The sequence below is a fragment of the Thamnophis elegans genome, chromosome 1 (assembly GCF_009769535.1).
Source record: "Thamnophis elegans isolate rThaEle1 chromosome 1, rThaEle1.pri, whole genome shotgun sequence".
Lineage (NCBI taxonomy): Eukaryota > Metazoa > Chordata > Lepidosauria > Squamata > Colubridae > Thamnophis > Thamnophis elegans.
Window position 1 is genome coordinate 130,423,446 of NC_045541.1, and position 15,580 is coordinate 130,439,025.

The 15,580-nt window shown below is 39.0% G+C and overlaps 1 protein-coding gene across 1 annotated transcript in view; it reads right to left on the reverse strand.

The window, feature by feature from the left end:
* ALDH6A1 (aldehyde dehydrogenase 6 family member A1) overlaps window positions 1–15,443 on the reverse strand; it is a 17,680-nt gene extending 2,237 nt beyond the window's left edge. Inside the window, exons 1-10 of the mRNA XM_032231317.1 lie at window positions 15,323–15,443; window positions 13,400–13,459; window positions 12,846–12,920; window positions 10,780–10,941; window positions 10,352–10,430; window positions 8,069–8,371; window positions 7,401–7,522; window positions 5,019–5,208; window positions 3,546–3,727; window positions 222–401 (exon numbers count right to left, since the gene is read on the reverse strand). Of these exons, the coding sequence (XP_032087208.1) occupies window positions 222–401; window positions 3,546–3,727; window positions 5,019–5,208; window positions 7,401–7,522; window positions 8,069–8,371; window positions 10,352–10,430; window positions 10,780–10,941; window positions 12,846–12,920; window positions 13,400–13,459; window positions 15,323–15,379 (1,410 nt within the window). The 5' untranslated portion in view covers window positions 15,380–15,443. The remainder of the gene's footprint in view (window positions 1–221; window positions 402–3,545; window positions 3,728–5,018; window positions 5,209–7,400; window positions 7,523–8,068; window positions 8,372–10,351; window positions 10,431–10,779; window positions 10,942–12,845; window positions 12,921–13,399; window positions 13,460–15,322) is intronic.
* Window positions 15,444–15,580: the final 137 nt, after the last annotated feature.

Sequence of the window (15,580 nt, forward strand, 5' to 3'; positions counted from 1 at the left end):
CATTTATAAAGTAATGCAGCAAGCCTAAGAAGCAAATAAATGAATGAATCACTATAATTAAATATTCACTAGTATTAAAACTGTGAGGCCTATATATATCACAACTTACCATCTGAACTACTTTACAAGTCATCTGAAAAATTCAAACATTAGGAAATTGCTTTGATCCATCTAGTTTCTACTCAAAACAAATTCTATATAAAAGTTCCTCTTTTATTTACCTGTCCAACATCCACTAAATGGGAGTATTTCCGGGCAGTGGCACCATTAGTGGTGAAGATTGCTGTTCCATTCCCATAAGGATTGTTATTCACTATTTCAATTGCTTCGTCCAGACTGTTTGCTTCCAAAACCACTAGAACTGGTCCAAATATTTCTTCCTTATAGCAGGTCATATTAGGCTACCAAAAGAGAAAAAATTGAAATGGTATACACTTCAGAGAGATAATGCAGAAAATCCTATTACAGAAAAAAATAATTTTCATTCACAAAGCACGGTTCGCATGCCTTTCACATAACCATTGAAGCTTTCTAGGCTCTGCTTATCCAACACTATACACAACATGGATTATCTAAGAAAGAAGGGGAAGGTATTTAAGACATTTTTTTTTAAATTAAGCAGCAAATTCCTAAATGGGGTAAAGTAATTCCAATTAAAAACTCAGCAATAATGGAATGTAGAATAATAATTGGAAAAGAAAATGTAGAATAAAATGGTATGCTTGGGGAGGACTAATGCCTGGAAGCACAAACAAAAATAGTCCTATTAAGTCCTATTAAGAAATCAGAAGAAAGGAAAAAAAGTGCAAAATTTTTGTTAGAGGTCCCACATAAATACCATAGGTGACAACCTACAAATTCTTTGACCTAGCATAGCATGCTGGCCAGGGCAGCAATTTAGCTGTAGAAAACAGATCCCAATCGAGATATAAAATGCACTACCTGACCTTAATCCCGATTGCTACAGAAGACCTGCAATTTAATCTTACACAACCTTACCTAGAAGCCAGACCCTGTAAATGTAACAAAGTTTATTTTCATGCAACTTTTACAGAATCAATGTTCCCTGATGTAGTGGACAGGTATAAAAGAAAGAAATCAGCTCTTCTCCCTATTTGCTGTTCCTCCTGCATAATTTTAATATCATCTTTAGATTTAATTTGATTAGAAATATATATGTAATATTCATGCCCTGCATCTTTCAATAATCCTTAACTTTCTGCAGAAAAGAAGTGTATCTTTGAACAGATAACTCCTATCAACCAACCTTCATAATAAATCTTCAGTCGGTACAAAATTCAACTAGGTGGGACATTTATATATGCACCTAGAACTACATCCATTACCCTTCTGCTCCACGAGCTACCTTGGCTACCTATTTTATTTATTATTAGATTTTTATCCCACCTTTATTATTTCTAAGTAACTCAAAACACAGAGTATGTAATATTCTGTAATATCTTTCCTACTCTTTTTCATCCACAACAACCTCGTGAGGTGGGTTGGGCTGAGAGATTGACTTGACCCAGCAGCTTTCATGCCTAAGGTAAGACTCCTAATGTCCTACTTTCTAGGCCAGCATTTTCAACACTAAATCAAACTTTGCTTATGGATCAAGATTCTGGTCATAACCTCTAAAGCTCTATGGAGCCGGGTTAGCGACTGCCTCTTTCCAGTGATATTTACTATTCCCATCAAATCTAACAAAAGAGGCTTGTTATGAGTTCCATCCACTAGAGAATGTCATCTGTTGGGACCTGGAGGTCTAGATCTGGTGCTGCACCTGCCCTATAAAATATCATTCCCCAAGGAATTTGGTTGGCCCTGACTTCCCTGGTCTTATGGAAGGACTTAAGAACTAGCTTTGCCATCCTGCCTGATCAGAAAGTGGTGTGGAGCTCATAAAATGGATGTACTGTTTTTGTGCTTTCCCAGTGACTGTACTGTATGGCTCTTATTTGTTTTTAATGACTGTATTGTTTGATTTTCTAAATTTTGGGGGGGAGGATATTATTTATGTTTTTATTGTAGGGCACCCAGAATGACGGTATGACATGGGCAGCTATAATAATTGCATAAATAAATAAATCTATCTATCTCACCATCCCTGACAGGAATGTAATCCTACAAGAAAACAAAGATTTGAATCCTCAGTTTTTATTTTTCTTATTTTTTTAATTTACTTGTGTTTATTTTATTTGCAGTAGGAATAAGTTCATTTTTTTTAATTTGTTTTTGGACTCTCCAATTTAACAATCATTTTCACTGCAGTTGTTAACAAATTACCGATTAAGTGAATTCAGCTTTCCCAATTAACTTTGCTTGTTGAAAGCCTCCTGGGAAGGTCACAAATCACAATAACATGATCACAGGACACCGTAAGCACCATAATCGTGAGCTGGTTGCCAAGCACTGAAATTGCTATCCTGTGACCATGGAGGGGAGGATGCAGAAGTCTTAATTTTGAAGCTGGATCACAAGTCACTTTTTCCGAGGCCCTTGTAACTTCAAGCCGTTGTTAAATGAATGGTCCTAAGTTGAGGACCATCTGAAATTTCAATTTCACAGAAAGTTAGAAGAAAGGAATGCTGTTACCTAATGTGTCAGTGGCACAGCGTCACATTATTTGCATCACCAATATAATCATTAACGATAACAATATCATGGAAAATATGTTGCAACGCTTCTCCAAACAATATCTTTTATTTGGTAGGGTTCTGACACATGTAGTGCTCAACTCACAACCACAATCGAGCCCAAAATTTCCCTTGTTAGCTAAGCAAGATAGTTGTTAAGTCAGTTTTGCCCTTTTTACAAGCTTTCTTGCCACAGTTGTTTAGTGAATCACTAAAGTTGTTAAGTTAATAATTTGGTTGTTAAGTGTATTTGGGTTCCTCATTGACTTTGTCAGAAAATCACAAAAGGTGATCATCTGACTCTGGGACACTCCAGCTGTCATAAATACATGCCAGTTGCCAAGATCTGAATTTTGGTCATGTGACCACAGGGTGCTGCAACTGTCGTTAGGTGTGAAAAACAGTCATAAGTAGCTTTTTTCAGTGCTGTTGTAACTTTGAACGATCACTAAATGAATGGTTATGAGTTGAGGATTACCTGTAATTTAGCAATTCCTCCTCTACTCTTTTTAATGTATTTTAGGCAGGATGTAGCTACCTATGCCTGCAATCTAATTCTTGTATACTCTTTGTAAATATCTGTATGCTAGCCAGAATTCAGTATTTAAATTACTTACAATGCCTATTTATAATGTTTTCTTCAGGAGTAGGATTCACTGGGCATATCTACCTTTGTAATTTTTTATGTTCCCCCTTTTTGATATACATAAACCATTTCACTTGACAGATCATTTACAATCTAGTCAGAATCCACTTTATTATAAAGCAAGTGAGCAAGCTTCAGGACAATTTCAATATTTCAAAAAAATAATCAGATACTAACTCTTTTAATATGACAGGAAGAATTATTTCTTGGATCATTTTAGATTTCCCTTCTTTATTTTAAAACTGATCAATGCACTAACTCACCTTGACTTTACCAAGAATAGTAGGTCCAACAAAATTGCCATTTTCAAATCCTTTCACTCTGATTTTTCGACCATCAAGAAGAACACTAGCCCCTTCCTTTGCTCCACTGTCAATCAATTGGCAGACCCGTTCTTTAGCCTGTGGACTGATCAGGGGTCCCAGGTCTGCTCCAGGCTGATCTCCTATAATACACATAAATTGCTCAGAGCCTAAAATCAGGCTTCATTAAAACTGCAAAATAAAAGCACATTTAAACAAAATGTTCTGTAACAAGTCATTAGGCTGTACTTAAGATTGATATTTAGTATTGCTATTAATAATTGCTATTTAACATTTGTCCAATATAAGTTTTTTTTATCCAAGGTAAAATAGACATCATGTTATTTAATTTAAACAACTTGTTTTAAACACTTTGTTCATTTTTGCACCAAGGTATTTGCCTAGTCAAGTAAGCCATTCTATGTTTGTTTGTTTTTTAAATAGCAACATCACTTAGACATATACTGCTTCATAGTGCTTTTACAACCCTCTCTAAGCAGTTTACAGAGTCAGCATATTGCCCCCAACAATCTGGGTCCTCATTTTACCCACCTTGGAAGGATGGAAGGCTGAGTCAACCTTGAGCCTGGTGAGATTCGATCTGCGAAACTGCTGACACCCGGTGATCAGCAAAAGTAGACTGCAGTACTGTACTCTAGCCACTGTGCCACCACGGCTCATAATACTGCAATAAGCATTTTGGTTGCTCTTGTAGGTACATTATTAAGCAATATTTAACTAACTCACCTTAAGAAAAATGCAAATTTATCTAATAACCTGTAACAGCATTTGCAATGGTCATTTTGAGTTCAAAATTAATATTTCAGAATCAGATGCCCTCAATTCTACAAAGCCCTGGAACAGCATAGATGAAAGTGACCCCTGCTTTAAGCCAAGAATACAAGGGTCATTGAAGTTGTTTATGTTAAGACTAACATGGCAAGAACGTCCTGCTCCCATCCATCAGCTAGAGAAGAAGGGAAGCAAGGAACTTGTTTACCTGACCTTTGGCAGAAAGAACCCTTGGTTCCAATTGCTAGTTACTCTTGAATTACGGTAGCAAAGGAAAAAGACATTGTACAATTAGTTAGAGGAACAAGAACCATCAACTGCCTGTCCTCCTAATCCGCAAGCCTGGTACAACTTTATTTATTTTTTTCATTTTACGTTGGTGAATTTGGAATATAGTTCTGGTAAGCAGGATATAAATGAGTAAAATAAAGACCCATTGTGGTACTCTGTGATTGTCTACACCGATCAGCTTCCCTCAAATGAATGTCTTTCAAATTTGGTGTGTTTCGATTTTGAAAATTCTAAATAAACATAGTAAAATGCTAAAAATGCCGAGAAATGGTTCCACTCATCTACAGGGAATCAGACTAGGAAGAGTTTTCTACATGCAACTGCCAACAGACCAGATTATTAAAAACACACCTGCATTAACACGCAAGTTCTTTGCTTTTTCCACCAGTTCTGGTAGCCATTTCCGAGACTCCCCTACCAAGACTGCAGCAGATAATGCCATGCACCGCTGGCCAGCAGCTCCAAAAGCTGCTCCAATCAGTTGATTTAGTGTGTTCTCCTTATTGGCATCCGGCATCACTACTCCATGATTCTTAGCTCCCTACAATATAACATACAGGCCCTCAAATGTACTGAATACACATTTCATAGCCATCTCTAGAACTTAGGGGCCCAATTGCTGCCTTTCTGTTAAACATGCAGGCAAAAAGTTAAGAATAGCTGAAGTATGTAAAACATACAAATCCCATGCTTGATGAAAAGCTGACAATGATAAAGAAATGTTGGGAAAGCCCCATATGCCATGCATTCACGCACAACATTGTGACTCTAGCAAAATTGTATAAAGGAATTGTTTTGATTGACGTGGGAAACATAATTCAATTACATAACATTTAATTAATCATGTACGACAAACTTCAACATGTGTCACCTAATTCCTGTAATTCCTAGTTAGCTTGTCTAGTTTTCTACCCTGCATTTATTTATTCTGGAATTTTTGTGCCACAATTTGCTAGTTAACCAATTCCAAATAAAGGTAAGATTTTACTTGAAGATGGGAAGGCAGAATGTATACATTTTAAGCAAATTTTAAATATTACCGTGTTTCCCTGAAAATAAGACAGGGTCTTATTTTCTTTTTACACACAAAATATGGCTTGGCCCTTCTTATGAGGGGGGGGGTATTATTTTGGGGTTGCCGGGTGGCTGCTTTCTTGCCAGTGGGCACAGCCTCATGGGCGAATGGCTGTGTTGCGCTGTTGCAGCAGCGCAACACAGCAGCCATGAAGCGACCACGCTCATGAGCAGCCACCCAGCAAACCCCCTTTTCCAGCCGGGCACAGCACCATTTACTGACCTAGGGGAATTCCCAAGCCGCGTGAGCGCCTGTTCGCCACCGCCCGGCTCCCGTGGCTTGGCGCCTTCAGAATGCCAGTGAATGGCGCTCTGCACGGCTGGAGGGGGGGGGTTATGTGAGTGGCTGTTCTGCTCTCACTCACGTGCCTGCCAGTCTCACAATGCCCTGGCCCAGCTCTCTCCACAGAGCCAGGGCACCTCCACAGCTGCCGCATGGCTTTTTCTGCCGCTTCCAAACAGAGTCTTCCGGCAGTGGCCACTCTGGGCGTACGCTCTATGGTTGTGGGCCAGCTGCCGGCAAAGGGTACAACCATAGAGCGTACGCCCAGAGCGGCCTCTGCCGGAAGACTCGGTTTGGAAGCCGCAGAAAAAGCCATGCAGCATCGGCAGCGGAGGTGCCCTGGCTCTACGGAGAGCTGGGCCAGGGCATCGTGAGGCTGGCAGGGGCGTGAGCGAGAGCGGAACAGCCTCTCGCGTAACTCCCCCTCTCCAGCCGTGCAGAGTGCCATTCACTGGCATTCCAAAGGCGCCAAGCCACATGAGCCGGGTGACAGCGAACAGGCGCTCACACAGCTTGGCGATACTTCTAGGGCAGTGAACGACGCTGTGTCCGCTGGAAAGGGGGTTTGCCAGGTGGCTGCTCATGAGTGTGGTCCCTTCATGGCTGTGCGCTGCACTGCTGCAACAGCGCAACACAGCCATTTGCCCATGAAGCTGTGCCCAGCTCTTTGGGAGCCCGCTCGCAAGAGAGCAGCCCCCCAGCAACCCCCCTCTTCACCTGGGCACAGAGCCGCTCACCAACCTAACGGTATCCCGAAGGCACTAAGCAATGCGATCACCTTTGCCTTCCCCCCCCCGTTCCTGCGGCTTGGCAACTTTGGGATACCGCTAGGTTGATGAGTGGCATCTGCCTGGCCGGAGGGAAGGGGGTTGTCCAGGGAGCTTATTTGCGGGGGAGGGCTTATATTTTTGCCCACCAGAAAAATGTGGCATGGCCTTATTGTCAGGACATGTCATAATTTCAGGGAAACATGGTATATTTTTCCTTAGCTCTCCAAAGTTTGTATTGGAGCAGAGAATATAATACTCCATCCAGCACAGAAAATAACTAGGAGATATAAGTAAGAATAAAAATAAAAAACATTTTGACTAGAGTTATTCAGTGGTCCAATTCATGCAGAACATTTTAATATGGATTTTTAAACCTATCATACAAAATAAAGAAAAGCTTAGCATTAGAAACCAAACCATTGTGCTTTTTTCAATACACATAGATATAATTAGATTAACTGTATTTGAAATGACAATCTTTTCATTTTTTTCAGTTTAATGAAACTGCAAATTAGCTATGCAGTTTAAAGCACAAAATAATATTTCAAATGGTTTGATAAATACTATTTTGGTAAAATGGAATGATTTTTTTATACTGAGCTTTACCATATTGGCCTGTATTCTCTTGCCATGCTTTGAACCTCTTTCATAGATATATTCTCCAGCCTGATTAGATCCAACAAAGCTGATGGCTTTAATATCGGGATGATCACAAATAAAGTTCACAGCTTTAAACAAAAACAAAGAAGAAAATTAAATACTGATAATTACAACAAATTAAACACTGATAATTATAGACTTTTGTATAGTTTATGACAGCAATAATTAAAAATTACTCATTTTTTCTACTTCCAATTACTCTAAACACTAAAACTGTACTGTTTTCAATTAACTTCCTTATAATTAAAACCCTTTTTCTTGGGGGCTCAACTACTTGGGTTTCCTCAAATGGCACATTTACTTCTTCTTGAAAGCACAAATGCACAATCACAATTATTTGATCTAGTCATAAACTATGCAATCACACTTGATAACTGGGGTACCCAAAAGCAGTGAAAGTAGACTTTCTCTAGTCATTTGATAACATACTTACAAAAGGGACACTTTGCCGGCAAAGAAAGTGATGGAAGAATTGCCTAATTCCTCATTCTGAATTAATAAACTAGGAATACAAGCATGTAATTTGACTATTTTTCCCTTTATATGACATATATATTCCATACCATCTATACACTGAAGGGAGGGAGGCCTTTCAAAACCTCTGCTGCAATTACCTTCATGTTGTCCATGGATAATGTTTAGTGTTCCATCAGGTGCACCAGCATCCTGCAACAGCTGGGCAAGAAACATAAGGGCTCCTGGAACACGTTCCGAGGGCTTCATCAAGAAGGTGTTTCCACACACCATGGCCATAGGAAACATCCAAAGAGGAATCATAGCTGGGAAATTAAAAGGTGCAATGCCTGCACACACACCCAGAGGCAAGCGATAGGTGCAAGTGTCCATGTCTTTAGTAATGGAGGGAAGGGTTTCACCCAACAAAAGAGATGTCACACTACATGCATGTTCAACAACCTCTGCAATAAAAACAAATAGAAAAATATTTCCCTCAGTTCCTGTTCTTTAGCTTTCAAATTCTTTCCCCTAATCATTTAAGTTTTAAATGCCACTACCAGTAACCCTCGACTACCGGTAGATCATTTGGTGACCATTTGAAATTACAATGGCACTGAAAAAAGGGACACAATCGTTTTTCGCACTTATGATCATTGCAGCATCCCCATGGTCACGCAATCAAAATTCAGTCGCTTGGTGACTGGCTCATATTTATGATGGTTGCAGTGTCCTGGGCCCTCTGATTAGCTTTTGCAAATGTCTGACAAACAGTCAGTGGGGGAAGACAGACTCATTTAACAACCATATTACTAATTTAACACTCCAATGATTCACTTAACAATTGTAGCAAGAAAAGTCTTAAAATTCACTTAACACCTGTTTCATTTAGCAACAGAAATCTTGGACTAAATTGTGGTTATAGGTTGAGGACAATCTGTATAAAGAAAAACAGATAGAAAAAAACACAGAAAGAAATCTTGGGTAATGCCCAGCTTCCCAATATGGTCAATCTAGGGTTGCCAACTCCATCTGAAATCAATCCTGTAGATTTTCTTCTCCCCTCTCCCCAATAAATGCATCAAAGAGTCCGTGATAGTGTGCACTCATAGTGTAGATATATGCATATATCTGCCAGAAGACACACTCTAAAAAACGGAGATAAGACAAAAAATGAGTTAATATCTATTGACTGAAAGTATTTGCCTTGAAAGGGAAATAAAGAAAATATAAAAAGTTCTTTTTAGAAAGGGTTATTTTTCCCAGACAACCACTGCCTTCCAATCAAGAAGTATTCTTCAAATGTATCTATCTTTTCAGCAGGAGGTCATCTCCACCTCTTGCTTATTCCTTTATTTTCAATCGTTGTTTTTTTTGTGTGTGTGTGTCTTATCTCTGGCTTCTAGATATTTTCTTAACATCGATGTGAGTTTTGCCATCATAAATTTGGTTTTGTGCCAACAATGCACTTCCATCCCAAATTTGAGGTCACGTGTACAGATAAATATACATTTATATATTGATATATAGAGAATGCAGCACTGATACATCAGTAAGAAGCGGACCTAATTATACCAAAATGTAATTCAAAATTCAACAATCATTGATAATTCTGCAATATCCTATTAAGAGGCAACATGATTAGGAATATAAAAAATTCAACAATGTAGGAATGTCATATCCAGGTCAGCTGAAAGCATTTTAGATTGTGTGTGTGTCCCCCCAAACAGATTACCTCAGAAGCTGCTAATAATCTAGCAAGGATGCCCTGATTGAAGTCTCCACTGAGATATTTGAACAAAATGATTTTCATGGTTCCTTCCAACTCTATGATTCTCTGATACCAGTATAATATGCATACTGGGGGACAATAGGATTAAGACTGAACAAAAACCATGAAAAGACAATTTATAATTACTATGGTGCATGAAATTACACACACAAAAGTCCAGAGATAGGAACTATGATCCTGAGAGTTACCATATTTTTCTAAGTATAAGATGCACCTCCCCCCCCCAAAAGAGCATGGAAATGTTGGTGCATCTTATACACCGAATACAGCCATTTTTGGCCTCCCGAAGCCCCGCCCCCGCATTCCATTTTTGTGAAAAATAGGCCATTTTTCACAAAAACAGAGGCTTTTTTTGCCTTCCCTCAGCTCCCAGCCACACTCTGCAGGCTTCAGCAGGGCTGGGGCAAGGCAAAAACGGGGGTGTTTATTCCTTGCCCCAGTCCTGCTGAAGCCTGCAGAGTGCTGCTGGGAGCTGAGGGAAGGCAAAAACTTTTTTTTCTTACTTACCTATTTGAAATCTTTGTGCATCTTAGACACCAGTGCATCTTATAGTCCGAAAAATACGGTAAGTTGTTTGGAAACATTCTCATCTTCCTATAGCCCCAAAAACCTATTCTCCATGCATAGCAAGAGACAAACATAGGCAACTTACGGAGGCCCCGGAACACATCTCCCTCTGCATCAGCCAAAGTCTTTCCTTGCTCCAAGGTGATAAGTTTTGAAATATCTTTCTGTAGATAAGAAGAGAATAAACAAATGAGGGGAAATAACCACAACAATCCAGCAAATTTCTGGAAAAACACATTGTTCTGCAATAGGCGAATTTACGCAGAAAACAAGAGATGGCTTACAATGCCTATCTTCCCCACCTACTTTTTAATTAGCTTTTTTAAAAATAAAACCCAAGTCCAAAGATTGATATGTTGGCAAAAGAAAGAACAAATATAACAGACAACCTCCTATGCTCACATAATTTTTATCTATTTGTAATATACATGAATAGGTGAACATTCTTTAATTTTGCTCCTCTTTGCATTGGCTGGGAAAAATCAGTGCATCAAGGGCATAGCAGTTGCTCACCAGATTATCCTTGATAAGTTGCTGGTACCGCAGAAAGATTTGCTGTCGACTCAGAACAGATACCTCAGACCAGCTCGGCAAAACCTTTTTGCATGAAGCCACTGCTGCTTCCATCTCACTCTGTGTGGCTTTTGGGACTCGACCAACAACTTCATTGGTAGCCTTTTAGAATGACATTCCCATAGAATTAAATGATTAATTACAACAATTGAAATTCTCCCAGTAGCCAATCAAGAGTTCTTTAGACAGCATGAATCTATTACGGGATGAGTTATCAGTGCTATTTCCATTTCAAAGTAAAGATTAATACTTCTGTTTTTAATGTAGTAATAAAAAACTGTAAACTTTACTGTGCAGCTGGTACACTGATCATATTGTTTTCCAAGAAAATATTAAGAATATTTATGTTGCTCCATGTAAAGCAGAACAAAGAACTTCTAGCAGGGCAAATCCAATCAGTAGATTTACTTCTCAACCCCACCTCTCCTTGTAGACAAAGAAAAATTCTTATCTCCAAGCAGTTGCTGACTGAAGATAAGAGTTTTCTCTTAACCTGGGCACAAATAGGTGATTAGAAATAAGAGTGTTTTTGCTACTTCTGTCTGGAATCAACTTTAAAACATTTCCAAGAGGCCTTAACTGCAGAATAATTAAATATTATTTTGCAGGTAACATTTATACACTTCGTCAAGAAAACTACATGGAAATAGCCATAAAAATCACCAGCACTTGAAGTGACCTTGAAACCATTTTTAAAAAGTTCCTTAGAGGCCATGTTGAGAAGGAAATCCCAATGAAAAATGTCCCTTTTTGATGAAATTAGGTATTTAAAAAATCTCCATTGGGGCAGCTTAAGAATGCATGGCAAGAAAATAACTACTTGCCTTTTATCAACAGCAGCCTAAAACCTCCATTAACCTCAATTGTGGTTCTTAAAAACCTAATTGTTATTTAGAGCACAATCAAATTATTTTTTCTGCTTAGGGAGCTCTGATAGTTTGGGAAGAAGTATATCATAGAGCTGAAAGAATGGGAAATAAGAAGGGTGGAGTTTACATGTGGCTTGTAAACAATGGCCCTGGCTTATCCTGAGATGCTATTCTGGCAAGTGATACTATCCATTCCTGAGTTTGGTCCTTGGCTCCAAATAGATTCCTCTCTGAAGTTTAATTGTTGAATTAATAAAATTGATTTGAACATCTCCAAGAACATTTTTGGAGGATCCTCTGGAATGGATTATGGCAAATGGTTGGAAGGAAGATAAGAAAGTCCAATCGAATTAGTGAATTTCCATTTATACAACACTGGATTTGTGTAAATGCTTCCTCTCCTGACCCATCAATGAGAGCATGTGATATTTTTATGGGTTTATAGAAAATGAACTTCATGTTAATAAGCTGCATTAAAAAGTGCATTATCTAGAACTATAATTTAACCAGTTTCCATACATTCTCTACAGATATGAAGGAGGAGCCGAGGTGGCGAAGTGGTTAGGGTGCAGTACTGCAGGCCACTTCAGCTGACTGTTCTCTGCAGTTCAGCGGTTCAAATCTCACCGGCTCAAGGTTGACTCAGCCTTCCATCCTTCTGAGATGGGTGAAATGAGGACCCAGTGTGGAGGCAATTTGCTGACTCAATTTGCTAAAAATCGTAAACCGCTTAGAGAGGGCTGAAAGCCCTATGAAGCGGTATATAAGTCTAATAAATAAATAAATAAATAAAATATGCAAATATTTACTTTATAAATATTTATATCCTTGCTATAACAAAAATGTGAAATTAAGGAAAAGCTTATGTATTCTTAATTTCCTAAAGAGGATGTGTAGAAGAAGCAAACAGCCTATAGGAAAATATGTGGTGGGAAAAAGTTCATGCAAAGGATTCCATTTCTCCTACAAAATATTTTCCTGTAAGCTGCTTGCGTCCTCTACATCATCCACTTTAGGAAATTAAGAATAAATAAACTTTCTCTTAATTTCAAAATCTTGTTATATTTATTTAAATTACTTAAAATAGTTCAGAATGTCATTTGTTTTCTGTCTCTAAAACAAACCAAAACTACTTACAGGGTTGTAGATTTCAATCCATTCATTACTTTTTGACTCCACAAACTTGCCATCAATAAACAATTTGGTTGTTGGCTGTAGAATACAAAATGCTGGTTAATGCACATCCTAGTATTATAAAAGCAAGATAAGTTTATTCCTTGACTTAATGAAACTCATTAATTATACTTGTTCCCATTTGCTCTTCATGGTATTTTTTACAGAAACAGGACTTGTTTATTTTGGATTAATATTAGTGAACCTCAAAGTAAGTGGATCAAAAATTCCAGATAGCACAATCTGCAAGTCTGTTAAAGCCATTTTTATTACAATAAGCAGTTAAGCTCATTCTAGTTACTCCTCTTCTTTCTGTTGAGAATATATTGTGCTCTAATTTCTCCCAGACAAAGTGATGCTTCACTAGTATTAACTGTTGTTTTACTCTAAAGTTGATCAGAATGCTATTCATCTCCATCTACACGCTGAGACAAATATGCATAATGGGGAAACAGTATATCAAAATCATGATTTACTTTATTTTAAGTTAATATTTTTTTCTTTGAAAAATAACTTACCACTGAAGAGGAGGAAATAAACGATGAGGAATGCCAGTTGAAATTTGTCTTCCTACAGATCTATAAGGCAAAAAGCAAACAGAACCAACTAAGCACATTTATCCAACATTTCAAGAAAAAATCCAGCTAACTTAAATTTATTCAGAAGTGAGAAGTGAAGACACACCACATTCAGTTTTCTAACTTTTATGTTCACAGCAATAATCCTGTTAGTAATATATTCTAGTATTAGTAGTCTTAGTTGAATCAGGAAGTAAATAGATGCCATATACAAACAAATAAAATATTGAAATAAGCTTGCTCATATTAATAATGGCACACTGATAATGGTTTAACTAAAGTTTTACATAGCCTCTTATTACAAAAACATGTGAAATTCACAATATAATTTGAAGGACAATACAACAGAGGCAAGACTAAATCTCAGAAAGTTCAGTCATAAAATATTGTATTTGCATTGACCACCAGGAGGCATTACATTACTTGTTTCATGTTTACTGGGAATTATCAGATGCAGATAGTCAGTTTTTATAGGGTTCATGTACATTCCTATTTTAAATGATTATATACAGTGTTTTCACTTTAGGAATTAGCCATGTGCTAATGCTTGGCAATTGCAGGTATTTAAAAGATAACAGTACTACAAGATTTCGTATTGTCTCTTGAGTAACTGTTGCTATTTCTCTTTACTACTTTTCCTCGATGCAGAATGTAATACGAACAATATTTTTGAATAGGGTACTCTAATTGAGGCATATATGGAAATCTTCCTACATTTTATTCCTGCAATAGAATACATGAACTCAAACCAATCCCATCCCAATATCTTAAATGCTTCAAATTGCATCTGACCTCTGTATCACAATAAATTAATAGAACTTTATCACTTGAAAGAGACCCAACAGTACAGGTCTACAGTCCATATGTTACTTCACTACTTCACAAAAACTAGCAAAAAGAAAACCTAATACAGAAAACTACATTGAATGGGAAAAAATCACAACGTTCTCTCTAGTAGAAACATAATGGTCCTTAACAATCACCACTACCACCTGCCCCTTTTGAAAAAACAGGATTGATTTTGGGGAAGTTTATTTATCCACTTTGACCTAACATCATATTCCTCTCTAAGATTTAGGAATCTTATTATCTCAAAACTTTGCAAGTTCTCCTCTTGTAAATCCACAAATGAGGCAGGAGAGGGGTCTCTGCATCTTCCTGCAGCCCACAACACACACACACACACACACACATTCCGCCTTTTGGTCCCAATATTCATAGATGCCCCCACAAGTGCAGCTCCCCGCCTGATATACCCTTAATTTAAAGCAGACAAAACTATCCTATATGCAGAACAGCTTTAAGAAGAAAGCAGAACACAAACTAAAGGGCAGTTTCCAGGGCAATCAACGCCTGGCACGCAAGGAAACCTTCGTGGACCTTGACTTGATCTGACAAGGCCGTTCTCGAGCACACGCAGAACAAAATTTCCCGTAGATCTCGGGATCTTATCCGTTTTCTTTCTTCGAGAGGGAGCCCTTAAAAGTGAACTCACCGTCGATCTGAAGTTTACGAATCCTACGCTGGTCTTGCCAGCTGCGTGATTTCATCGAGGGCGACCCAGATGTTAACTCTCTCGCCCGGAGGACTAGGAGGACTCCAGCAGGACTATCTTCGGAAGGTCTAGCGTGTTCCAAGGCAAAACACCACCGTCCTTTAGGGAACGCTCTCCCCACCTGCCCTCGGGTGCAGAAGTCGCTCAACGAACGGTAAGAGCAGCGGGCAAATATGCCACGGACTAGGAAGACCTCCCCGTCATGCCAACGGCAGCACTGAATTCCGCACGTGCAGATCAGACGCGCCTCCTCGCCCCCCCCCCAACTCTCCCTTCGGAGCCACTCCGTCTCTTTCGCGCGAGCTCACCTCGAACCAGAAGCGCCGCCCTCCCTGCGACCCCCGAACTGCAGCCGCAACCGCCATTCTTCCAACGACCACCTGCCGACGAGCGTCCTGCCCACTCCCAGCTCAACAGCTGGGCGCCGCCCACACCTTTTGTCTTTGGCCAACCCGCACCGCATCCCTCCCCTCCGGGGCGCTCTCTCCAACCAATAGAACTTTGAAAGGGCCCAGCTTGCTCCGTCCCCGTCAAGGGGAGGATGCCATTGGCTACATGGCTGTAAA